Source organism: Ogataea polymorpha (genome assembly GCF_001664045.1).
Source record: "Ogataea polymorpha strain NCYC 495 leu1.1 chromosome Unknown OGAPOscaffold_1, whole genome shotgun sequence".
NCBI lineage: Eukaryota > Fungi > Ascomycota > Pichiomycetes > Pichiales > Pichiaceae > Ogataea > Ogataea polymorpha.
Genome location: NW_017264698.1, coordinates 113,740 through 138,270, shown reverse-complemented (window position 1 = coordinate 138,270; position 24,531 = coordinate 113,740). Strand labels below are relative to the sequence as shown.

General features: G+C 46.3%; 16 protein-coding genes across 16 annotated transcripts; 8 read left to right on the top strand and 8 right to left on the bottom strand.

Annotated features, from left to right (window-relative positions):
- Nucleotides 1-25: 25 nt before the first annotated feature.
- Nucleotides 26-885, top strand: OGAPODRAFT_84023 (uncharacterized protein; the record flags this gene model as incomplete). Its single annotated transcript, XM_018356753.1, has 1 exon — nt 26-885. The coding sequence occupies one exon, from the start codon at nt 26-28 to the stop codon at nt 866-868; it is 843 nt and encodes a 280-aa protein (XP_018212835.1). The 3' UTR covers nt 869-885.
- An 84-nt stretch (nt 886-969) lies between these two features.
- Nucleotides 970-1,527, bottom strand: OGAPODRAFT_5816 (uncharacterized protein; the record flags this gene model as incomplete). Its single annotated transcript, XM_018355763.1, has 1 exon — nt 970-1,527. One exon carries the CDS (start codon nt 1,525-1,527, stop codon nt 970-972), a length of 558 nt encoding a protein of 185 aa, XP_018212834.1.
- Nucleotides 1,528-1,595: 68 nt separating this feature from the next.
- On the bottom strand, nt 1,596-1,991 carry OGAPODRAFT_10751 (uncharacterized protein; the record flags this gene model as incomplete). Its single annotated transcript, XM_018353238.1, has 1 exon — nt 1,596-1,991. One exon carries the CDS (start codon nt 1,989-1,991, stop codon nt 1,596-1,598), a length of 396 nt encoding a protein of 131 aa, XP_018212833.1.
- A 343-nt stretch (nt 1,992-2,334) lies between these two features.
- Nucleotides 2,335-2,700, top strand: OGAPODRAFT_10750 (uncharacterized protein; the record flags this gene model as incomplete). The annotated part of the gene is made up of 1 exon (XM_018353237.1): nt 2,335-2,700. The coding sequence occupies one exon, from the start codon at nt 2,335-2,337 to the stop codon at nt 2,698-2,700; it is 366 nt and encodes a 121-aa protein (XP_018212832.1).
- Nucleotides 2,701-3,481: 781 nt separating this feature from the next.
- Nucleotides 3,482-4,882, top strand: OGAPODRAFT_44555 (uncharacterized protein; the record flags this gene model as incomplete). The annotated part of the gene is made up of 1 exon (XM_018355477.1): nt 3,482-4,882. The coding sequence occupies one exon, from the start codon at nt 3,482-3,484 to the stop codon at nt 4,880-4,882; it is 1,401 nt and encodes a 466-aa protein (XP_018212831.1).
- Nucleotides 4,883-6,292: 1,410 nt separating this feature from the next.
- OGAPODRAFT_91674 (uncharacterized protein) lies at nt 6,293-8,267 on the bottom strand (the record flags this gene model as incomplete). Its single annotated transcript, XM_018357019.1, has 2 exons — nt 6,293-7,819; nt 7,854-8,267. The coding sequence occupies 2 exons, from the start codon at nt 8,265-8,267 to the stop codon at nt 6,293-6,295; spliced, it is 1,941 nt and encodes a 646-aa protein (XP_018212830.1).
- A 375-nt stretch (nt 8,268-8,642) lies between these two features.
- OGAPODRAFT_91673 (uncharacterized protein) lies at nt 8,643-11,266 on the top strand (the record flags this gene model as incomplete). Its single annotated transcript, XM_018357018.1, has 2 exons — nt 8,643-10,422; nt 10,452-11,266. 2 exons carry the CDS (start codon nt 8,643-8,645, stop codon nt 10,460-10,462), a joined length of 1,791 nt encoding a protein of 596 aa, XP_018212829.1. The 3' UTR covers nt 10,463-11,266.
- Nucleotides 10,079-11,266, bottom strand: OGAPODRAFT_96254 (uncharacterized protein). The gene has a single exon (XM_018357890.1). It carries the CDS (start codon nt 10,837-10,839, stop codon nt 10,492-10,494), a length of 348 nt encoding a protein of 115 aa, XP_018212828.1. The 5' UTR covers nt 10,840-11,266; the 3' UTR covers nt 10,079-10,491.
- OGAPODRAFT_80883 (uncharacterized protein) lies at nt 10,079-14,205 on the top strand. The gene is made up of 2 exons (XM_018356468.1): nt 10,079-11,063; nt 11,515-14,205. The coding sequence occupies exons 1-2, from the start codon at nt 11,009-11,011 to the stop codon at nt 13,311-13,313; spliced, it is 1,854 nt and encodes a 617-aa protein (XP_018212826.1). The 5' UTR covers nt 10,079-11,008; the 3' UTR covers nt 13,314-14,205.
- On the top strand, nt 13,500-14,180 carry OGAPODRAFT_5808 (uncharacterized protein; the record flags this gene model as incomplete). Its single annotated transcript, XM_018355762.1, has 1 exon — nt 13,500-14,180. One exon carries the CDS (start codon nt 13,500-13,502, stop codon nt 14,178-14,180), a length of 681 nt encoding a protein of 226 aa, XP_018212827.1.
- Nucleotides 14,195-16,077, bottom strand: OGAPODRAFT_74412 (uncharacterized protein; the record flags this gene model as incomplete). The annotated part of the gene is made up of 1 exon (XM_018355883.1): nt 14,195-16,077. One exon carries the CDS (start codon nt 16,075-16,077, stop codon nt 14,221-14,223), a length of 1,857 nt encoding a protein of 618 aa, XP_018212825.1. The 3' UTR covers nt 14,195-14,220.
- A 320-nt stretch (nt 16,078-16,397) lies between these two features.
- On the top strand, nt 16,398-17,454 carry OGAPODRAFT_74411 (uncharacterized protein; the record flags this gene model as incomplete). The annotated part of the gene is made up of 1 exon (XM_018355882.1): nt 16,398-17,454. The coding sequence occupies one exon, from the start codon at nt 16,398-16,400 to the stop codon at nt 17,430-17,432; it is 1,035 nt and encodes a 344-aa protein (XP_018212824.1). The 3' UTR covers nt 17,433-17,454.
- On the bottom strand, nt 17,442-18,075 carry OGAPODRAFT_15060 (uncharacterized protein). The gene has a single exon (XM_018353465.1). The coding sequence runs from the start codon at nt 18,055-18,057 to the stop codon at nt 17,464-17,466; it is 594 nt and encodes a 197-aa protein (XP_018212823.1). The 5' UTR covers nt 18,058-18,075; the 3' UTR covers nt 17,442-17,463.
- A 144-nt stretch (nt 18,076-18,219) lies between these two features.
- Nucleotides 18,220-19,229, top strand: OGAPODRAFT_15059 (uncharacterized protein; the record flags this gene model as incomplete). The annotated part of the gene is made up of 1 exon (XM_018353464.1): nt 18,220-19,229. The coding sequence occupies one exon, from the start codon at nt 18,220-18,222 to the stop codon at nt 19,159-19,161; it is 942 nt and encodes a 313-aa protein (XP_018212822.1). The 3' UTR covers nt 19,162-19,229.
- Nucleotides 19,230-19,277: 48 nt separating this feature from the next.
- Nucleotides 19,278-21,135, bottom strand: OGAPODRAFT_80878 (uncharacterized protein). Its single transcript, XM_018356467.1, has 2 exons — nt 20,567-21,135; nt 19,278-20,002 (listed from the first exon to the last, which is right to left on the bottom strand). Exons 1-2 carry the CDS (start codon nt 21,043-21,045, stop codon nt 19,990-19,992), a joined length of 492 nt encoding a protein of 163 aa, XP_018212821.1. The 5' UTR covers nt 21,046-21,135; the 3' UTR covers nt 19,278-19,989.
- A 335-nt stretch (nt 21,136-21,470) lies between these two features.
- Nucleotides 21,471-23,964, bottom strand: OGAPODRAFT_96234 (uncharacterized protein; the record flags this gene model as incomplete). The annotated part of the gene is made up of 1 exon (XM_018357889.1): nt 21,471-23,964. Exon 1 carries the CDS (start codon nt 23,922-23,924, stop codon nt 21,471-21,473), a length of 2,454 nt encoding a protein of 817 aa, XP_018212820.1. The 5' UTR covers nt 23,925-23,964.
- Nucleotides 23,965-24,531: the final 567 nt, after the last annotated feature.

The window sequence follows — 24,531 nt, the reverse complement described above, 5'->3', positions numbered from 1 at the left end:
TGTAATCTGTGTAGGTGGGTGCCCTATGATTTGTGATGTCAATGTGTTATGGCCGCAAGAGGACTACGGCTCGTCTGTGACGGCGTCACAGCTTTCTGAGCTGAAAAATAGACTTGCGGTGCTAGAAGAACTGGGATACACCCATGTTGCGCTCAATTTTCGCATACGACAAGGCCAACGACTCCCAGCACAGGTAAATCCGATCGATTTGTCATCCTTTTCCGAGTTTAAAGATCGACTCAAGCTTTTCACGAGGGTCACTCTAATTGTGGAAGATGCGTCGCAAATGCAAACGGTGGCGAAGCTCCAAAATGCCTTTGATCTCGTGGCCGTTGAACCTCGTACAGAAAAGGCTTTGACATCCTGTATAGTTAATATGGAGGTGGACCTTATTTCGTTAGACATGGCCAACAGACTTCCCTGCTACTTGAAGCACAAGACTATATGTTCTGCTACAGAAAAGGGTGCTTATTTCGAGATCAAATATTCAGATCTGGTCGACACTAGCTCAAGCACACGGGCCACTGCCATATCAAACATAAAACAACTGTTTAGAGCTTCGCGGTTGCGTGGTCTTGTGTGTTCGAGCGGTGCCAAAAGCGCAAGATGCCTACGCAATTATAACGACGTGGCCAACATGCTGGTTTTATTGGGGTTGGACCACAATCGTAGTCAGCAGGTATTCAAAGACTGGCCATTGAAAGCCCTGCTTGCTGGAAGACTCAGAATCAAGTCATACAAGCAGGTGGTGGCCATTAGCGGAGACGAGAACTTGATAGATAATTCTTTGGAGGGTAAGAACAAACAGGACGCAACACCATATAGACATCCAAAAAGAAGAAAGGAGGACAAGCTGTCTTCGATGTGACTCACACTGAAATGCTTCTTAATGCTTATAGATTAGACATCAAAGTTGTGTGCCGCTACAAATATATATACACTCGCGACTCGTGACACAAATGCCCTGCTCTATTTCTTCTTGACATTCTGGCTCAGATACTGCGCTCGCATCTTATTTTGCTGCATGGCACGTTGCAGCAGAACGCTCCTGGGTCGCGAGACGACAATCGGCTTGCGGATGCTTTTCGGCGTGACTATATGATCAACCGCCTTCACTTTGTTCTTGTTGCGCTCCAGTGTGAGGTTTCTGGTGATCTGGCGAAGGTTCTGGGTGGCCGTTCGACGCTGTAGCTCTCGTTCGCGAGCATATCTTTCGTACAGCTCTCGTGCGGGTACATTTGTCTTGCGCCCGTTTTTGATTGTGATTTGCTCACAAGGGCGTTCTGAAAAATCCCGTTGGATGAGACACTGCCAGAGCGGATCGTCGTGCGCAACGATCTGCGGAGACTGTTCCTCTATGACTCTCAAAGCCTTGGCTGTCTTTTTCTTAAGGATAGGTTCCACTAGATGATAAGGAGCCTGCCCTATGTCGTTAATCAAATGCGCATTTTGAATGCATTTAATCCGTGCCAGCTGTGTCAGCGACAACGGACCTTTCCTAGGAGGTGCTTTCTCCACTATTAGCATATAATTTGTTTAGTTTAGATTTTTGAATTATATTTTTAAACTATTTTTTCTAATTACCCACAACATTTTCATGCAGCTCCGTTAGGTCTCAGACCGCAGAAGAAATTCAGAGCATAAGCCTCAGACTCAGGAATCTCGTCAGTACCCTCTACCTTGAAGGTGATGGTGCATCCCTTAGGGAAGTAGAAGGTGTCGTGAGGAGACACAGCGTACGAAGCTCCAGTCTCGTCAGTGATGGTGAATTTTCCATGCACCTCGAGGTTGATTTTCATCTCGTCGTAGTCGTATGCATACACGAGCTCCTTTCCACCCTCTTGTCTATAGAAACCGGCAGAAATCTGTTTGTCTGGTGGGGCATCAGAAGTAAAGGTGTCTGAGAGGAAGGAGTTGTTTCCCGGTGATGGAATTGGCTCTGGCTTAACGGTGTACCCGTTTTCTTTGTGAGACTTGTAAAAGAGAGGCATGGTATGTTTTAGGCGGCCAGCGGACAGGTATTTATAGCGTTTTGATAAGGTTTAGGTACATATGGGTTCCCAATAAGGAAAAAAAATACGGGGATGGAAGTCTAGTATTTCAATATTTAAAGCTGCTGCAAAACAGTCAGAAGCTGTATTCTCGCTCACTTGAGCCACTAGCCCCTGCTGGGAGCTTTAGACTGTCTCCAAGGGTTTTGCTGAGCACGATTCTTCAACCTACCTAATCGGCTTATCGCCGGAATAGTTTTCCGTATTTGGTAATAATGCTCAAGATAAAAACGGGAGTATATATAATGGAGTACCGCACCATATTGGCCAGCAGACTTTCACCATGCCTATGAAATACCTTTCCAAAGCCAAAGGCTTTGATAAGCTACCAGCTTCTGTTGGCCCAACTTCGTATCTCGAGGACACAATGTCCTCTAACGCAGATAAAGACTTCCAGATCACTTCGGGCTTCTTTAAGCAGGTCAGCGGCGAGCCTCTCGTGTACACCTATGGTTACGACGAGATGAAAGTTGTTCTCGATGTGAAGGGTACAGTGGAAATTTCTGACGAGGAAGGAACAAAGGTGTATCCGCAAAGAGGCGACGTGCTGTACTTTAAAAAAGGCTGCACCATCACTTTCAAGGCCGTCGAGGACGATGCCTACGGACACTTCTGGTACTGTGGCCGCAAGTCATTTGGAGAATTATAAGTTTACAAAGTATGTACGAAAATAGAGTTTTAATGTACAACACCCGACACAGTGGATCTCCGCCTGTCAAAATAATTTTCACCGTGCGGCTAGCGGTGGAGCGGACTTAGCTCAAGTTTTTTTTGTTGTAGTTATCTTGTCGGACATTTCCTGCTTGCATACAGGGTATAAGATGAGCACAAGTTCTGACGAGTCACACAGCAATACGAAATATCAGCCCTACAATCCATACGCCTGCATAAGATGCCGTCGACTGAAAAAACGATGTACAAAAGACTTTCCACGATGTGCAAATTGTATTAAAAACAATGAGCAGTGTACCTACGTCGAGAGAAAAAACAGACGACGCATGCCGGAACAGACCTTTGAAAGAGTCATCGACACCCAGCATGTTGCTCCGCCCGTGCAACGAGACTCTTTACCGCCTATTTTCACTCGCCCTGTGGAGCCCCAGCCACAGTCACAACCGGCATTCCAGCGAATGAGCGGTCCTTTTGGAGGCTCCAAAGAGTTATCTTCATTTGCCTCTCAGCAGCAGCATCCTTTCATGTCATCACAACAATATCTACCCGCTCCGGGCCAAAAATACCTACCGACACCACAGCAGCAATTCCAAACCCCCGTGTTGCCTCCTTTGTCCCAGAAACCTGCCCCGTTGCACAACTTGGTGAATCGTACGACGACAGGACGCGTGCATAATGAGCCCTTTGATGGGTCGACGCGTAGACTCGACCACGAACCTGGGATTGACCTGATCCACTCGAACTTGGTCCACACCATAATGGGAAACAAAACCCCTACACCACCACTAGAGCCGTTGGCCATAAACAAAGATCTCGCGTTGCAATTTGTGAAGGCGTACTTGGACCACAATAACAGGTCGTATCCGATATTGAACGAAAATGAATTTCTGGGCAAGGTCGCAACGGTGGACTTTGACAGTTTCTTCCAGTCCCGCGGCAACTTTGAGGCATCGTTCTTTTTTGAGCTCAACATGATAATGGCCATTGGTTGCACCACCTTGGAGCGAGCAGGAGTCATCGATAAGAGCAAAGGCTATTCCAAGTATTTTTCCTCAAAGTCGATGAGTCTGCTCACCTCTGCCGTCTCCTTCCAAGACATCTCTAGCGTGCGGTCGCTGGTTCTATTGGGGATTTATTCTTTTTTCGACCCAAAAGGTCTGTACTCGTGGTCCATTGTGGGAATCTTGACCAGAATAGCAGTTTCGTTAGGACTTAATCGCAAAATCAGAGACGTGGAGGCCAAGAAAATGACCCCTGCACAGATCGAGATGAGACACAGGCTGTTCTGGGCCGTCTTCAACATGGACAGACTAATCTCCACAAGTTTTGGACGCCCTGTGGCCATCAGGGATGACGACATCAACGTTCCTTTACCCGAGCCTATTGATGGTGAAGGGGTCGAGACTCTCAACGTTACTCGTAATATAATAGAGATGAGAAGAATTGAGGGAATGATCTTGACAAACGTCCACTGTGTGAAATCGTCAGAAATTTATCCCACTGCAGAGGACAAAGACAACGTTCTCAGCAAGATTCGACAGGATATCGAAAAATGGTACAGCAACTCACGACTTTTATCGTCCAATTCGTCTCAGAAAGGAAACATATCTTTTTTGGAGTCCACGGCATGGTTCTCGGCAAGATACTACCACATGTTGATGTTGTTGTACCGCCCTTCGTACCTCTTTCCTAAACCTTCGCTTAACAATTTGGAGATTCTGGGCAGGGCCTGTCTTCAAAATTTGTCTTTCACATACAATCTTTACACTTCAAATTTGCTACCACTGAACTGGATCACGCTTTATCGCTTTTTAACAACTTGCACCACAATTTTGTACTGCTTGTGCCACTGGTCAATCGACTTGGTGGAGTCCAAGACTGACATCCATTTATGTGTCGAGATCCTCAACGGGTTCAGCGAAAACTGGTACTTTGCCAAACGCTGTGCAGAGGTGTTCAAGACCATTGACGACGCTATTCTAGACATTTCGATGAGCAGCTCCAACGGCCAGATCCAGCCAGTCGACCAGCTTTTGGTCGATTTGATGAATACGTCGTCCTCATATCACGAGATTTTGTTCGAGAATGAGGTCGATATATGGTACGGAGATGACTTTATGATTTCGGACGTGAAGAAAAAGCCGGAATCAGAGGATTAGAATAGTCTATATGTATTATTAGTCGAATCTATTTAACGCAACTGGGCATTGGAGCGGAGTTTTCGAGCTCGTTGACTTATGTATGCCCGTTGTAGCAAAGCTCGACGTAGGATGGAAATCCTGGCTTGGTGGTCTGTTAACCATAACAAATTTTTGCTCTCAATGTTTCATGGCTCCCAATCTCATAAGGGTTATGGTATGTATTTGTAAACCTCAGAAAAGTGCTGCTTTCTTTCTAAATCACAGCTTTTCTGGAAATCGACGTGCTTGGCTATCTTCTTGCTCCGTGACAAACTATTGATACTGCGGGAATAGGAATACTTGCTGCCTAGTCTCATTGAAGTTGATGGTTACTATAGGACCGGCTGATTCGTCCAGGTGACCGTATCCTAAGCCTCGCCTAAATTTGGCATCTGCGGCTCTTCCGTTGTTGGCAAACGGGTTCACTCCTAGCCTCGATGCCTGCAAAAAGCTCTTATACTTGTGGTTGCAACAACTGTCCAGAAGTAACGATGCTGGTCGGGAGGCAGTTGTTTTAGTATTTAGTGCGTGACTGTAACTTTCTGTTGTTGGGAAGCCAAAAGATGGCACCAGCAACGGGATTTTTTCCAGTAAAAGGACTATTTTCTGGCTGTCAAAGGTCGCTCGTGAAAGCAGGCTGCTAGATTAAAAATCATTCAACAAAGGGTGTCTTTGGGTAGATATATTTTGTCCCCAGAATATCGTTCTGGGGTATGGTTGCAGTTGCATCTAAAACGACAAAGATCAGTTCAAGCGGTATAATTTTATTGCCGTTATTCTCAGTAGACACAAGTTCATTGATACCTTGAATGATAGCAATCTAATGGTGACATACTTTTATAAGGTTCACCGAAAAAGGGCAATTGATCTGTAGTTGTGATTTTAATGCACACTTGAGGTTTATTTTACGTAGACTTTTGAGGTTGTTTCAAACCGGTAATTCGGGATTCTGTAGCGGCGAGACTTTCTCTTCGGACATTTATTGTCTTTTGCAACCAATGAGAGCCCGGTTCCTCGTACCCTGGGACTTCTATCTCCTCTGAGAGTCCTTCTGTTGAAAAGCTGACTGTGCATCTGAAATGAAGGCAGAACATCCTCGATCACTTGGAAAAGCTGTCCACACTTGAAGGACATGATAAATTACGCAAAGCTCAAGTCTGTCTCTACAAAAAAATATGAGTCAACCAGAGATCATCTTTTGGTGTGATACATAAGAGCTTTTTCTTATATAATTAGTAATCGGGCCTTATACAATATTCCTTGCTGATAACCTGTCGAGATAGCTAACGATAAAAGAAAGTAATAGGCTGTCTTTAGGCACATTGACATTTGCTGTAAGGGGAAACGCTGCAATCACATTTCGTTGAATATTATATCAAATAAAGTCAACTAGGCAACCCGGACCGGAACCGCCAAAGGCTGGTTTTTCCCTATCTTAAGCTCCAGAACATACTGTCTTGCCAGAAAACAGGTCTGGAAGCTTGGAATCAAATGCACATTACGAGTTTTCTTGCTCTCGTAAACCAGCGGAACAGTCACACTTGCAACGAATCCCTCTTTTGTTTTTTCCCACTTCAATCGTATGCGTTGCTCTTCAAAAATATCAAGAGCTCTCCCTTTACATCTCATCTTGTTCAGGCTAAGCGAACTCTCGTATAGCTGCTTAGATATAGGATGATGTGTCCTCTTACCAAGGCGTTGTAGCTCCCATACGTAGTGTTCAAACTTTCTGTTGATTTTGAAAATTACACTCGGCTCGTAAAACTTGCAAGGGGTGTTTTCGTTGAACACCAGAGGAAGATGGTGGCTGGAATATATGTTGAAAGCTTTCAAGCCGGGTTTCACCGTAATCTCTTCAGGTAGCACGTTGTCAGTCGTTCTCAAAACGAAGTTGACGTGGGTAGGCTCTGCGGTGAGCTCTGTAGGAACCGTAGACACACTAACGTCCTCAAAAACTGATGAATTGCTCGAAAACGTGGACTGCTTGTACCGTGGAAGTTGACTAGAGCTGTCTTTGACGCAAGACAAAGCAATTCTTTTCAAAGGAGCTGGTTCAAATGAGCTCAAGACCATTCCATCTGTACTCTCAATATCGACTTCGAATTGTGTGTCAGTCTTCAAAAACCCTTTACCCAGCTTGATTATGGACGTAGTCTTCAAGGATGGATCCCGGGGGGAACCAAAAGATTTCTTTTTCTCAGCACCTTCCGCTGCCAAGAGCTCGTCTTGTTCTTTAGTGTCCGTGATACCAGCTTCAATCAAGCCTCGACGTTCCTCAAGATCAACTAGCGTCTCTGCCACTGTGTGTTCGATCTTGTCTATCTGTTCCTCAACATCTCTACGATCGTAGCATGCTGGAATATTAGTATTAGTGAATCGGAAGGGAATGCTGAAGTCCCTCACAATGATAAACTGGTAGTCATGGGTTGTATGGCGCTTGTAAAATTTCTTATAAAGCTCCTGCGGTCTTCCCAGTAACCTCAGATTGACGCTGTAGGTAATTGACACGCCCTTATCGCAGAAGTCGTTGGTCACAATGGGACACCCTGGATCATCTGCTCTACCGTAGCCAAGAGCTTCTTTGACTCTGATATCCGTTGCCTTGCCACCTAAAGCAAACGGATTCACTCCAAAGCTCGGAGGCATTGGCAAGTGATCGAGCGTACCACTAGAGCAGGAAGTCTCTAGCAGATAAGAGGGCAGTCGGAACGCAAAACATTTTTTGTGTTTGGCTCCCGGGAAAATCTCTTTTAAATCACCAAATCCGTAAAGGGTGTCATCGATGGGGTCTCTTGATAAGCATTCTACCGTCTTATATGGAGCTGGGTTTATGCATCCGTGGTGGAAGCAAGCACTCAGATCATAGGTTCTCAAAAACGTTTGTCTGTGATACGTGGAGCAGGTGCTATTGGCTGACTGGGGGGGCAGTCATCGTTCCCTCGAGTGAGACAAGAAGCATCTCAAACGGAATAATTTCATTACATGTATTCTCAATGGTCACAAATCCCACAATCATCTCTCCAGGCTGGTAGCATCGAAGCGGAGATTCTTTCTCATAGGGTTCTCCAAAAATAGGAAATTTTTTCGTGAAGACGATAGACACTTTGAGAGGCAAATCGATAGTCTGAAGAGTACTCAAATTATTGAGTACAAGTAGATCAGGATTGTCAATTGGCGAGATAGGGTTCGCAGTGGCTACAGACTGCGAAGATGTGGTGGACTCAGGATACGATTCTCCGTATGGGGGCAAGCCAGATTGAGGGATTCTTTCGGTATCAAAGAGTGTTCGATTGAACAGGTAATTGTGCATTTCGAACGACGGCAATACGTCTTCGTAATATTCATTTTCAGCGTCGGGATTCATTGGAAGTAAGCATATGGGTACGAACTCCGGTATTTAAATGATAACCCGTACAATGAGTCAGAGATCAAAACCTTCATTACAAAAAAAATCTAGATAGATCCATTGAAAAGTTTCCCAAAATCGTAACGCGGAATACTAATTAATAATAGCAAGTGTATGCCACTTTATTGTTTGGTGACGCTAGGTTCCCATCCCAATCACCAAGAGGCTCAAATTTGTCTGCACGTGGATTTTAATACTCGTTTACGAAAACCAAGAATATCGTCCTCAATCGGTGAACAGTAGACAGGGTTCATTCTTTTAACGGGATCCTTTGTAGGGCGGTGGGCCCTAACAATGTGGAAATTATTTTGAATTTTTTTCAGCCTTCGCGACATGAGTTATAAAACAGAACGCGTGGGGTCGGGAGACGAGTCCGACAAAGAAGTGTTTTCTGACACACCAGGACACAGTGTACCGACGACTGCGGAGCTTTCAAACTTCAGCGTGACTAACTCTCCGCGTACTGCAGGAGGAAGCCCGTTTAGGTCGTGGTCTAGAGACGCAAGTGCCCGAAGAGAACGGCGTGCTGCGCGTCTGCAGAGCATTGAAATCTTGCGGGCCAAATTGGCAGGGTCTCCCAATGCCAGCTCTGAAGAAGAACAGCAGGAGCAGCTGGATATTGACAAGACACTGAATATATTACCTGTGCCAAATTTTACCATCAGAAGCACATGGAGAGGCACTAATGACGTGCCTCCGGGCAAGCATACAAATAATATAGGCACGTCTGCTTCAGAATTCAATGAAATAGACAACTTACAGAAACAGTTGACGGATTGCAAAATCCAACTGAGATTACAGAAGGAGTTGCTGCTGGAGCGATACGGTGAAGAGAGCTCAGCAATGGAGTTTCTGAAGCGTCAGTTTGAAAATAGTGACGACCATAGAGAAACTGAGCACTTAAGGAAGCAGTTTGACGATCTCGTGAAGGCTTTCGAGGAGCTACAGAGTCAACTGGAGGTTTTACAGCGGGATCATCAGGACTGGAAATCAATGGCTGACCAAATCCTAGACGTGATCGATGAGGCAGGCGGGGATACTACCGTAGTCGAACGAGCGCGCAAAGGAGGGTTAAGTGCAAAGTTGAGAGCTGTGGGGTTGGAAACAGAGCGACTAGCTCAAAAAATTAACTCAAGTAGGGGACAGGAATTTGTGGAAATTAGTGGGAAGGATTCAATAATCAAAGGAACGGAACATGACGAAACATTGCTTGAACGATTAGATGAGTTAGAAACTAAGACTCATCAATTGGCTGATGAGAAGTTGCAGGTTGAGAAGCGTAGTAGTGAGCTGGAAAAAGAGAATAACCGGCTGAAAGACGAACTTCAGAGGCTGAATCTACTGGAGGAGGAAAATCGGACTTTGAAAGATATGGAAAGCAAATTTGAAGAGCTCAGGATTCAAAAGTCTCAACCAGATGAAAGAATTTTGGCCATGGAAGCTCGACTCAAAGATTACGAGGGTCTCCAAGCTATATATGAAGACACTAAGAGCAAATTTGATGTTTTGCTAGAGGAGAAGGAAAACATTCAAATGCAACTTTCAGAGGCACAGCGACAACTACAAGCCATTGACGATCGCGAGATCGACCCTGATAAAACTAGTCCTGAAGAACTCAAGGAGTATGTTGCGAAATTGGAAACTGACCTCAATTCGGCGCTGGTCAAGCAAAGACAGCTAAATTCGGAGAAAATCAAGCTCAATTACCAAATTGACGAGCTAAAGTCGCTAATACGTTCACATGAGGAAAACGCCCTTTATGCAGAACAAAAATGGCAGGACTACCTTACCAGTGATGTTAATTTTCAGACTCATTTAATACAAATTCTCAGCGAGATATTGGATAAACAATCAATCCGGGAAGCTGCCGCAAAGATATTACAGTTGGCCAACAGAGACGAACTCCAGCTTAACGAAACAGATACGAAAAAGCTATACGAAACGATTTTTGAGTACGACCTGGCTGCCGTGCGAACAATTGTGGCCGACCATGCTGAATTAAATAAAAAAGCGTCTACAGATCATGCTCCGGTAGCAGACGAGTCGCTTAAATTACGGATTGAAGAATTGACGAAAAGATGGAAGCATGCCGAAGAGACTCTTGCGTTTGAGCGTAAGCAGTCTGAAAAACGGCTTCAAGAGCTGGAACGTGAAAATAAAAAATTACGCCAATAGAACTAATCTAGAATTTAATCTTGCATTTCATCGTCGCTGCTCTCGCCTTCTTCGCCCTCTTCCTCGGCATATTTGACAGCCTCGTCGAATAGCTCCTTCGGCACAAGCTGGTGTAGGCCGTTGGTTTCACTTTTACTAGCCCACGTAATTTCCAATTCAAAATCTTTGTCCTTGTTGTCCTCGTGGGCCAAATATATGATTCTTGCAGCCTCCTTAACGGCCTCTCTAGCTGTGATGTTGGGCAAATCCAATTTTTCCAGCTCGCTTTTGGCCGTTTGTCTGCCCTTCCCTGTAGCAGCACCGTAATAACCCCAGTAGGTGCCGCTTGGCTCGACCATGTACAGGTGTGCACCATCGTCGTCTAAGCCACCAACAATTGCATTGATGCCAAATGGTCTCACAGAGTTGTAGCACGTGTATGCTTGCACATAGTATCCGAGCCGGTCTATTAATCCTGGAAGGCCAATTGGCTCTTTGTAAAGCGATTTGAAAGACTGAGCCTCATCACGACCACGGTTTACAAAATGTCTTCCATCTGGTATGAGTCCGGAATACACAACACCCACATGCCTGTCTATGGTTTGAATGCGCTTGTTTTTGCCCGGAGCCAACAGCTTTGATGCAATTATCTTCTCGGTGGCCAGCACAATCCCGTCTTTGCACCGGATCCCAATCGAAGTTCCTGCATTCTCCACCGCTTTCGAAGCATATTCCACCTGGAAATTTCTCCCATCTGGGGAGAAAATCGAATTCGACAAGTCGTAGCCTGTACCAATGGATGTCTACACGTTAGTTGTCGAAACTCATCTGTATACTTACCATTTGTTAGTTGAATACTTTTTGCCTTCCAAATTTATGCCATGAAAAATCGGGTCACTAAAATAAATATTCAAATATAACATGGACTCCATACGAGTAGTCGTTTGTGGTGATGAAGGAGTAGGCAAAAGCAGTCTGATTACCACTCTTGTGAAGGAGAAGTTTGTACCCAGCATTCAGCACCTGATTCCGCCGATCAGCATTCCCAAAGATTTCTCGGGCTCACCCTATTCCCCTAAATCTAGCGTCTTGATTGATACTTTATCTTCAGATCTGAACAGCGTCCAGGACCAGATCCGCCAAGCAGACGTCATATGGTTGGTATACTCTGATCGCTACACATATGAGCGAATTTCTCTGTACTGGATCCCAATGTTCAGATCAATGGGGGTCAACTTACCCATTGTGCTGTGCAACAACAAATCCGATTTGGATGAACTACCTGATGAAAGCGAGTCAATTTTGAACGAAGAGCTCATTCCATTACTTAAAGAGTTCAAAGAGATAGAAGCATGCATCCGATGTAGTGCCAAAGAAAACTACAATGTTAATCAGGCGTTTTACCTCTGCCAAAGAGCGGTTACACATCCAATTGCACCACTATATGATTATAAGGAAAGCAATTTAAAACCGCTCGCATTGAATGCGTTGAAAAGGGTGTTTTATTTGTGCGACACTGACCAGGATGGCTATTTAAACGATTCTGAGTTCCTGCAGTTGCAGCTTAAATGCTTCCACAAGTCGCTGGATATCAACGAGCTGAACACAATAAAAATGACACTTGATTCAGCATTACCTGGAACAGCAACAGAAAGGGGAATAACCGAAGAAGGCTTCTTGGCTCTTAACAAACTGTACGCTGAATCAGGTCGTCACGAAACTATTTGGGGAATTTTGAGAGCGTTTCACTATACTGATTCTCTCTCCATAGACGACAAAATTCTCTATCCGAAGATAGATGTCCCGCATGGCTCAAGCGTCGAACTCTCTCCTAATGGGTACAGGTTTTTGGTGGACTTGTTTCTTCTGTTTGATAAAGACAACGATGGAGGCTTGAACGACGAGGAACTTAATCAGCTCTTTTATCCTACACCAGGAGTGCCACGATCGTGGCAAGAGTTCAATTTTCCGCGCACGGTGGTGTGCAACGAACAAGGTTATGTGACTTTACAGGGATGGCTCGCTCAGTGGTCGATGACGACTTTTTTGGACTATAAGACAACACTCGCCTACTTGGGCTACTTTGGGTATGAGGATAGGTCTACCGTTGGCAAGGTAAGTGGAACCACTACAGCTCTGAGGATTACAAAGCCTCGAAAAGTGAGAAAACGCAATGGGAAAGTGTACAGAGGAAGCGTTTCTGACAGAACTGTTTTTAATTGTTTCATTTTAGGCGCGCCAGGGTGCGGCAAAACCTCACTCATGGAGTCGTTTCTGGGTCGACAATACAGTGAAGTTTATTCGCCTACAATTCAACGAAGCATAGCTGTCAATAATGTTGAGTTGATCGGCGGAAAACAATGTTACTTAATTTTGGAAGAGCTAGGGGAGTTGGAACCCGCCATTCTTGAAAACTCCTCTAAGCTAGACTCCTGTGATGTCATATGCTTGGCATATGATTCCTCCGATCCTGAATCATTCCAGCACCTTATAGAGCTGCGCAGACTGTATCCGAAACTCGATTCGATCCCCATGGTTTTCGTTGCCCTAAAAGCAGATCTGGACAAACAACAACAGCGATGTGATATACAGCCAGAGAACTACACACGATCGCTATTTTTGCCGCCTCCCCTCCACATATCTTCCAGCTGGGCATCCTCATTGACCGAGCTCCTGGTTCAGCTGGTCAACTCAGCAGCTGAGCCTCGGAGCGCCACCTCAGGCCTCGAACCCGAGCCAATAGATACTGAAGGTTTAGTCAATCCTTTCCTAATAGGTTGTGGCGCAGTCGGATTCATGGTGATCGTTTCTGTGTGGTATCTTCGAAAATCTATAGTTGGAGAACGATAGATATCAAATACTCCTGACACCTGAAGATTATTTTCGATCTCAAACAACAAGATGGATTCGTTGACTAGCACCTTTTGGTGTTCGGTAGCGATTGCTTTATCGTACGTCCTTGTATTATATATCAATCCACAGCGAGGGCATCGGGATTCAAAAGAAGTTATCAAATCGAGACTGCTCAGGGTCAGCATGTCGACCCTTTTCTGTGTGTCACTTGTACCAGTTTTAATGATTAATGTCACACGCACTGCCTCCGACTATAAAGAAGTATTGGCATACATGGGACTCATAATTGACAAGACTACACCTTACAGTGTTGCCCGAGTGCTGGTACTTTTCATAGGTCTCTTCAATGGATCCCTGATAGAGTATCTGTCTTGGGGCCCGGAAGTCATCTATCGCGACTTGAAGTCTTTGGAACTTCTTCACTTCATGCGGAATATCGTGATTGCGCCCATAACTGAAGAGCTTACCTACACCGCATCTATTTTGGGCCTATATGGTCCGTTTCTCCATTCTCCTACAGCATCCAAAATAATATACCTGTCACCACTTCTGTTTGGACTAGCTCACATCACCCACTCTTACGATTGTTGGAGACATGACAAAGTGCCTATGGCTACCATTTTGGCATCGTTTGTTTTCCGTACGCTGTATACAACGTTCTTTGGAATCCTTACAAATCTTATTTTCGTCAACTCGCGTTCGGTCTGGACCTGTGTGGCCGCACATTGCTGGTGCAACTTCATGACTTTCCCACAGTTTACAGTGGAGGGGCCTGTATGGTGGCAGACACTCTACTACGCACTGTCGCTAGCAGGAATCTGGTTTTTTGCTACATACTTTAACACATTGACTACGTCAAACTGAAACGGATCATTTTTGTTATCATGCCTAATAAATATGCCATTCAATGTTCATAAACTACCTCCTCAGTATACCCCCCGTAAACGTCGTCAAAAGCGTATTCCTCAACTGGTTCTACGAAATTGTCTTCCTCCACAGGTTGGGCATAAGTTTCCTCCTGCTGTTGCAAGAACAGAGTGTGATTGACCAAATTGAGGTAAGCATACATGAAGTTACTCAGCAATACCTGTTGGCAAAGAGGCCTCTTTGGGTCTGATAGCTTCAGATGGCTCAATCGATAAACGGCGCGCTCCACATGTATTGGAAAGCGATGGTTCAACATCACCAATGTAGAAGGAGATATAGGGGGCAAGGGAAAGCCAAAGGCAGAGTCGGTCATCTGGAGAGGCTGGTTCGGCTTTGTGTTGCGTCTCTGAGACATCAACGTTTGCTTGATGTTCTCAGACACCGCATCAAGGGGAGAATCTGCTATAGGAGGCGGATGTTGCTGTACTGCTGGACGTGGTTGTTTAGCAACGTGCTCCTGCTGCGGCTCTTCCTTTTTCTTCCTCAGATTCAGTATTCGCTTATCTGTGATACTCTCGTTATCCGAATCAGAGAGAGTTTCTGGTGGAGCGGACTTCTCTGTCGATTTAGGCTTATCCTTTTTGAGCTTGAAAAATCCACTCAGGCTTTTCTTCTCTTTCTCTTGTTCACGTGGAGGTGACGGTAAAGGAGACTCTACATTTTGAATGGAAACCACGTCAGATGCCGTCCCATGTCTGTTGCGTGAATGGTTTGGAGGAGACCGCTCTTTTTCCTTTTTCTCCTTGTCCTTATTGCCGCTGAGCCAAGTCCAGCTTGACTTTCTGCTAGTTTTTTGTTCAATAGGTTTTTCTGGGGTTTGAGGCGGCGATTTCACGGGCGGAGCTGTCTGGACAGGTTGCTCTTTGGGTAAAGGAGGTAGTGGTGAGTTCTTCTCCACAGGAAGTGGAGGCAGAGAGCTTGTAGGTGCCTTTGATGAAACGGGCGGAAGGATCTCTGGAGAGACTGCTGCGGAAGTTGGGGCAGACGACATGGCAGCCTTTGAACTATGAGTATGCGGGAGAGTTTTTGATTTAAGATGATCTGGAAATGCCGAGGGTGAAGAGTTGGCTAGAATATGTGGTGATTGAGGCGTGGCTCGCGACGATCGAGAACCCCTCCTATATGTTGTCCATTTTGATCTCTTCAGTTGTGTTCCAGGCAAATCAAGCTCCGAGTCGACGCTGGACGCAGATGACTTGCGCGAAAGCGAGGACACAGTGTCAAAGTTTTCTTTAAGTTTCCAGGACGACGAAGAAAGGGTCCGGGCAAGCGTGACTGCGTCCGTGTCGTCAAGACCAGCCATTTGGGAAAGCGACTCCAACTCCTTTGTGAGTTGCTTGATAGACGGCTTCCTGTGGAGGCCAGTATCAGTTCTGTTGGGCTCCGTAGGCTTTTCCAAGTCGGTCTGGGAGTCACGGGTTTCGTGAGAAAGAGAAGAACGCGACGACGCGGAGCGTTGGAGCTTGGAGGTGATCTCGTCGACTGTGGCCTGAACGTGTTTTCGGAATTTCTCCGGAGCTAGCTGGGGATGTGCCGTGGCCGGCACCCACATGAACTTGTTCGCATCTGGCAATACGTGATCCTGATCCAGTTCATCGTCGACCGGTGTTTGATTCTCCTTATCGTTGTGTATGTCTATTATATCAAAGTCCAGTTTCTCCGACTCGCTATAAGGTAGGTCTGGGTCGTAGCTTAGGTTGTTGCCAATAGAAAGTCGTTTCAGGGCTTTCACGGCGTTGATCTCCTGTTCAACGGCTTGTGACGCGGCCAAGAGCTCCTCGTGCGTTGACTTTCTGGATCCTTTTGTTCCTGTAGGCGATTTATGTGGTTCCATGTTCAAAGTTGACAGAATACAATGAACATAAGAAAAGGAATGACGGAAGTTGGAGGTTCAGCGTGGATCTGGAATAACTTTGCAGAAACAAATAAACAAATACAACAAAAATTTGTCTGCCACTTTGCAGACGATAAGCCGAGCGGGCATAATGGTGGACCCTTTGGGTACGCTCAACCAAATAAAAGCCAACAGTACAGCACACACTTCACATATATACGGATTTACAAGAATTAAGAGTTGTAGTGGGATAACTGGTTGGGTCGGCTCGACCGTGTCTGATCTGCTATAGGTGGGGCCTGAAAATTTTTTCACCAATTATGGCTAAAACCATTATCCGTGTTCCAGCATCGTCGGCAAATATAGGTCCTGGGTTTGATGTTTTAGGAATAGGGCTCAACCTGTTCCTTACGCTGGAGCTAGAGGTCGACCCGCTCTTGGCGAGCACCGATAAATTTAATTGTTCAATCTCGTACGAAGGAGAAGGTAGTGAGAACGTTCCTTTGGCTTCTGATCGCAACCTCATCACCAAAACCGCACTTTTTGTGCTCCGTTGCAATGGCATTAAGCAGTTCCCAAAAACCACGAAAATCCACGTCATAAACCCCATTCCCTTGGGCAGAGGCCTGGGGTCGTCCGGCGCGGCAGTTGTGGCTGGTGTGATGCTGGCCAACCAGGTTGGGAAGTTAGGATTCTCCAAACAGAGATGTCTCGACTACTGCTTAATGATTGAGCGCCATCCAGACAACATCACTGCCGCGATGATTGGTGGTTTCACCGGCTCCTATCTCAGAAAACTTACCGAGCATGAGGTCGCTCTTGTGCACCAGCCACTAGACGATATGCTCGCGCCACATGCTCCGGCCATCCAGGCTCCTCTCGATATCGGAACCCACGTCAAGTACAACTGGAACCCAGCCATCAAATGTATCGCCATAATCCCACAATTTGAGGTGCCCACCTCTGAAAGTCGCCATGTGCTTCCCACGGAATACTCGAGACCAGACGTGATTTTCAATCTGCAACGTCTGGCTGTGCTCACCACCGCAGTTGGGGCAGAAAAACCTGATCCACAAGTGATCTATAATTCGATGCAGGACAAATTGCACCAGCCATACCGCAAGGTGCTGATCCCAGGACTCACGGAGATATTATCTGGTTTCACGCCGCAAAGCCACGCCGGTCTTTTGGGCATCTGTCTAAGCGGTGCAGGACCTACAATTTTATGCCTTGCTACCAACAACTTCGAGCGGATCGCTGAGGACATTATTGTTAGATTCAAGAAAGAGGGTGTCACCTGTGTGTGGAAACTTCTCGAACCCGCCTTCGAGGGTGCTACCGTGGAAAACTTATAGACATATAGATCCTTAACGTGCCTGAATTTTACTATGTAAAGTCAGTGGCCTTACCTGCCATCAACAGGCCGACAATGAGTCCAAAGAGCCCCAAAACGGAACCAAAAATCTCAATGACCAGAATTTTCACAAACAAACTTGAGTCTGCAGCGTCCGAAATAGCTGCTGTAGATCCAGTCACACCCACTGCGACTCCACAAATGAGGTTGCTCAGGCCCACTGTCAGTCCTGCCCAGAACAACGAGTATCCTGTGTATAAGTTCTCTTTGGTGAAAAGCGAAGCCGTGTCAACGGCAGTGAGTTTGGATGAGAACACAATGGCCATGATTAAACCGTAAATGGCCACAACCTCACAGAAAATAATCGAAATCAGATTCTTTGTGGTGATGCGAGGAGCCTTCACACCAGCTCCAAGGATAGAAGAACCCGTGATGAAGATGCCCCAGGCCGCTCCAACAACAGAGAAGCCAATACATGAGCCTATACCAATTGTGGCCCACATATATGGCGATATGGATTCCAGATACTCTCCAACGTTGAAAGCCTCACCGGAGCCATTGAACAGCATGTAGCCACCAACAACGAGCGCGGCCGTCAGAGAGAGATAGGATGCGGACGCAGACATTGGAATAAGAGCGGTGCCAAAAGTTGTTGTGCTGTATGGCGGAAATTTGAAGAGTAGAAAAAGACTCAATCGTCCGGTCGATCGGCGCCGTTCGAAAAATTCAATCGCACATGATAAGTAATATTTTTTGTAGATTCGTCAGTTTGTAATTAGATTTTGTTCATGACTCTTGCTGCCGAATTCCATGAGCCGGTCAGGCTCGCTTTTATAGGAGGAACAGGCCTTTACCATTTGGAGACTCTGACGCCAGTTGCCAAACTGACCATCTCGACTCCATGGGGCTTCCCTTCCTCTCCCATCACCATCTCAAAGACCAAAGATGGGTTTCCAATTGCGTTTTTGGCAAGACACGGCCCTCACCACGACCTGTTACCCTCTGATGTTCCAAACAGAGCCAATATTGCTGCCTTGAAGAAACTCGGTGTCAATACAATTGTGGCTTTCAGTGCTGTCGGATCTCTTCAGCAACACATTAAACCTCGCGATTTCGTTATTCCGAACCAAGTTATCGATAGAACCAAAGGAATTCGTCCGTCGACCTTCTTTGAACGCGGATTTGTTGCTCATGCGATGTTTGGAGAACCTTTTGATCCAATACTTAATAAGGTCATTTCCGAGTCGTGTCAAGAAGTTCTGGAGGGCGAAGATGTGAAATTGCACACCAAGGAAACCGAAAAAGATGACCTGACACTCATCTGTATGGAGGGTCCAGCATTTTCAACAAGAGCGGAGTCCAAACTCTACAAGAGCTGGGGAGGATCTGTGATTAACATGTCCTGTATTCCTGAGTCAAAGCTTGCTAGAGAAGCCGAGATCGCTTATCAAATGATCTGTATGTCAACCGACTACGATGCTTGGAACGAAAACGAAGAGCCTGTCACTGTAGAGACGGTTGTGGGAAACCTATCTGCTAACAGTGCCAATGCTCACCGGGTGGCAGAGAGATTGGTCGAGGTGTTGGAGCCCAAGATCAAATCTGGCGAAGTTGGTCTCAACTACCAACACAGCATGAAGTTTGCTATCAGCACCAAGAAGGACGGCCAGGACAAACGCTTATTGGAGAAAATGCACTTCCTGTTCCCTGGATACTGGCCTCTTCACTAAACTAAAGTCGTGAACTTAGAACTTGCTTACGTAATACACTCTGGTGTAAATTTTGATACATTTTCTCAACCGGATAATTTATTATTTACTTTCCATGTCGTTTCTTACGCCCACGGCTTCATCTATCAATGGATCATACTATACACCAGATGAAGACACTTTTTTGCAGACAAGGCGGAGAATCAGTTTTTCTAATCGAGGCACCTTAAACTCCTCCACTCCTGTTGGAAGTGCGCATTTTACACCGTCTCCCAGAAAACCGGTTCCAGCGATGTCTCCAAGCAAGTCCGCTGGCATACCCAATACCCCGATCAAACCGTTACTTGCATCTCCATTCAAAGTTCCTCAGAGCACTAAACCGTTAATATCCTCGACTCCTCTAGCGGGACCAAATACTCCTGTCAAGGGGCCCATGTCGCCTCTTTTGCGCAAGAAATTCCAACAGCAGTTGCCCGGCACTCCTCAGGCCTCCGAGAAGCAGTCGCCACAATCAATCAACAGCAACATTTATCAGCGATCGATATTCAAGCCGAGGCACAAGTCACCTTTGAAAGAGAGCTCAAACCTGCCAACAACAGAGAAACCAGCTCAGGTCGAATCAAAGGATGAAAGCGAGTTGCAAAGTCCCTACGTTGAGCTTGCTTTGAGTAGAATAGTCAATCGCGACGCCGAAATTCGCACAGTGATAATAAACACCCTAATGATGCTACTGTACCGGTTTCTTGTGGCAGTGATTGTTTTGCTCAATGTGAAGTTTAGGCTTCGTGATGGGACGTCGCTATTTCCTGCTGTCTTGAGCCAATACTCGAGTTATGTGAATCGCACAGTTTACGGAATCCTGCTCTTTAACATCGGTGTGAGCTCGCTGCGGCTGATGAAACCTCAGGACAAATGCCTAGATCTGCCGTTGACTAGTCGCCAGCGCAAGCTGCTTGGTCTTCCGCTTGTTAACGGGATGGACGTTCAGGAAGAGCTCGAGGTTGACCGGTCGGAGCAGAAAATTCTGCCGAGTAGCCCAACCAAGGACATCGCGGACACGTCTCTATTAGCGCTTGATATCTCAAGATCATTTGCAAATATGAACATCTCACAGACAGACAAATCGCCGGTTACACTTGTTTCCGAAACGCCTCAGGAGAGGATCCGCAAACAGCTACTCTCGAGGGACAACGGGCCTGCGTCGCCACAGGCTCGGTTCAAAAAACCGTCGAGCAAATTTTTGTACGATACTGCCTCTGCGGGGGGATTCGACATCAACAATTCCGACGTGTCGTTCTATTAGAGTTGAATAGCAAGAAAATAATTGATTAACTTGAACTAAGAATTTTTCAGGTTATATGTTTGTGCGTCTTGTTGGGCGAGAGTAGTACAGGCTTGCCCGAGCTGAATCACATTGGTGACCTGCTTGAAAAACCAGATAGGTGCAGACACATAAATCAGAAATCTTGGGAACGAAATACCAACCAAAGGTAAAGCTCTAAATTTATAGTAGTCGAGGTAAAGGGCCATGTAGAAGAGCTCGTTCAGGGCACAAACCAGAAATAGAACTATGCGGTTTTCGTAGTAAAGTTTGAGAAGAATGTTGGTGTCTTTTTTCATGGATTTATGGCTCTTGGATCCGCTGGTGATAGTGGCGTACATGTGAAGGTAATGTGAGGCCAGGTCTAAAGAGATGAGCATCTGCCACAGGATGAACCAATTGGGATACAGCCTGGTCAAAAACACAATCAGCGAGCATGTCGAGCAACGGTCGGTGACCATGTCCAAAACCGCACCAAACGTGGTGCTCTGGTCCAGTTTTCTGGCCGCGTATCCATCAAAAGCATCCAGCAAACAGGAGGTCGAGTAAAGCACCCACATGGTGAATTTCGGATGGTTTTGCATTGTGAAAAGCGACGCAATCAGTGTCACCACGCGAACATAACCTATTATGTTCGGAATAAACCGAAAAATGTGCGACGAAGTGTACACTTTTGGGGCCATTAAAATGTTATAGATAAAGTTAGATTTACCAAATTTTTTCATCTTTTACGGGTAGCGGAAAAATGAGCTCTACCAGAGACAATACCGCGCGTCTCCGCCCGGCTGCTGGAGACCAGCGGCCGCCCTTGCTGGAGTGCCCGTCATGTTTGGAGGTATTCAAGAGCAGCATAGAGCTTGAAAAGCATTTGAAGCGCGGTTCCACTCATTCCCATGACGGGGTCGAGAATCTACGACGACTAGCTGGAAACCGAAACGATTTCGAACAATTGCTACTTGAAGTTACGCAGGCCGCCGAAAAATAACAATACCATTACCACTATATATTATCACGCCCTTTGTGGCAGAGTGTATTTCATAAATCTGCGTTGCAACTGTTTCCGAATGCTCACCTTCTGCGCACCCACGAAACTGTCAATTGTGACCTTAATGGCCCGGTCAAGGTCTGAACTGGAAACGTACTCACTCAGCCGCATTTTAGCAAACGATTCTGCAATTCTCAAGATACTTTCCAAATGTCTCACAGTAATCGGGAACGATCCGGTCGTATTGCTCTCTCTTCTCAAATCGGCATAAACACGCGACACCTTGTCCATGTCCATCTGGTTCAATTTTGGGTGCACCCTTGTTCTTGCGTAGTGGATATATTTGACCAGGAACTCCTGCTTTATTGGAGAAATCTCCTGCTCTTTTTCGCGCTCCCCGTCCTCCTCGGCTGGATGGGACCGCATGTGTGAATCAATGACAAATCCCGCAAGTCTCTCGTCAGCCTCTGGATTCACAAGATCGCGCACAACACAGAGAATATCGAATCTCGACAGGATTGGCTCGGTTAAGTTCACATTTTGCAGCAAGTTCAAAGTCGAGTTGTATCGACCACCAATAGGATTTGCTGCCGCAATGATGGAGCATCGGGCCTGCAGAGTGGTCACAATACCAGCCTTGGAAATGGAAATCGATTGCTGTTCCATCGCCTCGTGAATCGATGTACGATCCTGGTCGTTCATCTTGTCGAACTCATCGATAAGACAGACACCCTTGTCTGCTAAAACCAACGCACCTCCTTCTAAAGTCCACTCTCTGGTGATGGTATCCTTTCTCACGGAGGCAGTAAGACCGACAGCAGATGCACCTTGGCCGGTGGCAAAGACAGCTCGATGTGCTGTTTTCTCGACGTACTTGAGAATTTGCGATTTTGCAGTACCAGGGTCGCCAAGAAGAAGAACGTTGATATCTCCACGAATAGAGTGTTTTCCATTGACATCTTTAGGAACACCACCGAACAACGAGCAGGCAACGGCAGTTTTAATGTCTTTGTGTCCGTAGATTGAAGGTGCAATGGAGGCGATAATTTTGTCAATGATTCCGCGTTCTCTGCTCAGTTGACGAATTTTCTTCTCTTCGTCCTCGGTCCATTGGAACGGCGAGAGACCGCCTTCAATCAAAGAACCGTCCGAGACTCCTTTGGCCGCTCCCTCTCTCCGCCTGATAGCGTTAGCCTCAATCACAGTAGTGAAGACTGGGAAGCCGTTTTTCGCGTTCAGTGTACCATCGTACGAGTTTTTGTAGATACCGGTTACCTCAATCTCCTCTCCAGGCTTGGCAATGTCAACAAGATCCCACAGCAAAATAACCTCCTTATGGCGCGGCAGCCTTCCAGCAGGAACAGATCCGGGAGCCTCTTGCAGGGTAATCCTTTGATAGTTTCTGTATAATGTTTTTTCCGTGTTCATTCTGAAAGGTCCACGAGATTGGCAGTTGGTGCAGAACGTGACTCGAACTTCCTGGTTTGAGTCCTGGAAAAATGGTCCCAGCACAGCATCGCACTTGAGACAGTTGAACTTGACATACTTCAGCTGCGGGAATACACCTGTTCTCCTTGTGACAACACCACTGACACGAACGAGGGAGTTCAAATTAGACTCTCTGAGCTCTCTCAGGTTGTTGATTGTTGGGTAATCGGCGATCCGGACATGAATCTCAGAGTGGATCTGGCTGTAGTCCGGATAGTGCAGCTCTGTCGCCTCCATGGCGACCACGTCAAAAATCTTTAAAATCTCCTCTGGACAGGTAGTGAGGAACAGGGCCAAAATAGCTTTCGAGTGAAGTAAGTGCACATATGAAACTTCAAGACTCTCGCTGTTGATCTGACCGAGCGTCCGAATTCGACTTCCATACACAGACCGACCCTGTTCGTCAGTGAATTCCAGCAAGAACGATTTCAGTTCTCTGGCAATCGATCTAGTAACGTTTGGCATTACCACCCACTCAAGGATGGAAGGGGCTTTGACCTCGGCCAGAGCCTCCAGACTCAGCTCCTCTGTCAAAGGATCCATGTCATCCAGGTAATCCTCCGGATCTTCATCGTACCTGTGCCTTCTACGCCGTCTCTGGATAGGCAGACCGTACTCATCTCTTGGCACATCGTTGTCCATGGCGTCATCAAGATCCAAGTTAGCACCTCGCACAAGCTGGTCACGCTGATTGAGCATCTGGTCGACGCGTCTTCTTTCTGCCGCAGACAACTCTTCGTATTCCTGGTCATCGAGATCAGCCTCTTCGTATGTGTCCTGTTCGGGATTGGGGACGTAGTCGCGCTCCATCGCATCGCCAATCAAATCCACGCCCGTTTGTTCTTCCAACTGCTCTTCTAAATCATCCACGTCGTTGAAATATTCGCGTTCTCCTTCCTCTTCATCGTCAAAAGGGAGACCAGGGGAAGAAGGCATGTGTCGAGGGGACGATCCGGTAGACGAGCCAGCGCCAGCCGGTGAGGACGGCATCACAGGACCTGTGCCGACCTCCTCATCACTCTCATCGTCGATAATTGTTCTCTTTCTTGGACTACGTCTGGACATGGTGGAAGGAAAAGAGTTTTTTTGATTGAAACATTTGCGGCGCGATCCTGCCTTTTTGGGATAATTACTGACGCGAAAGTAAGTTATTTAGATTTTCGGGTTAATTGGGAGTTTTTTTTTAGGGCTGCGAACAAAACCAAGAATCTCGAATTTCGCGGAGGCTTAGTTGGACGGCAACGCAACACAAAGAATTACCCATTTTCTGCTCTATCTGCTCCCACAACATATCAAGATGCTGTGGCCGAATCACAGTTTTGCCTTTAATTGAGTAGGCACACAAACTGCAGATTTCGAAGACAAGTCAAAACGTGTCTGCCTGTGGCCGCTCGCGCCCAAATTTGACCCATCTCTGTTCTCACACAAAAATTTCCCTTATTTTTTCTCCCTTTTTCAAGATTACCGCTAGGAACATGGAAAAACAGACGCACTTTCGGCGATATACCATTGGTAGTACCGATCGCGGTGAGCTGGATCCCGAAAGCCAGCGCGTAGGACGGAAACGATCTCTCGTTAGGAGGGAACGTTCCGTTCG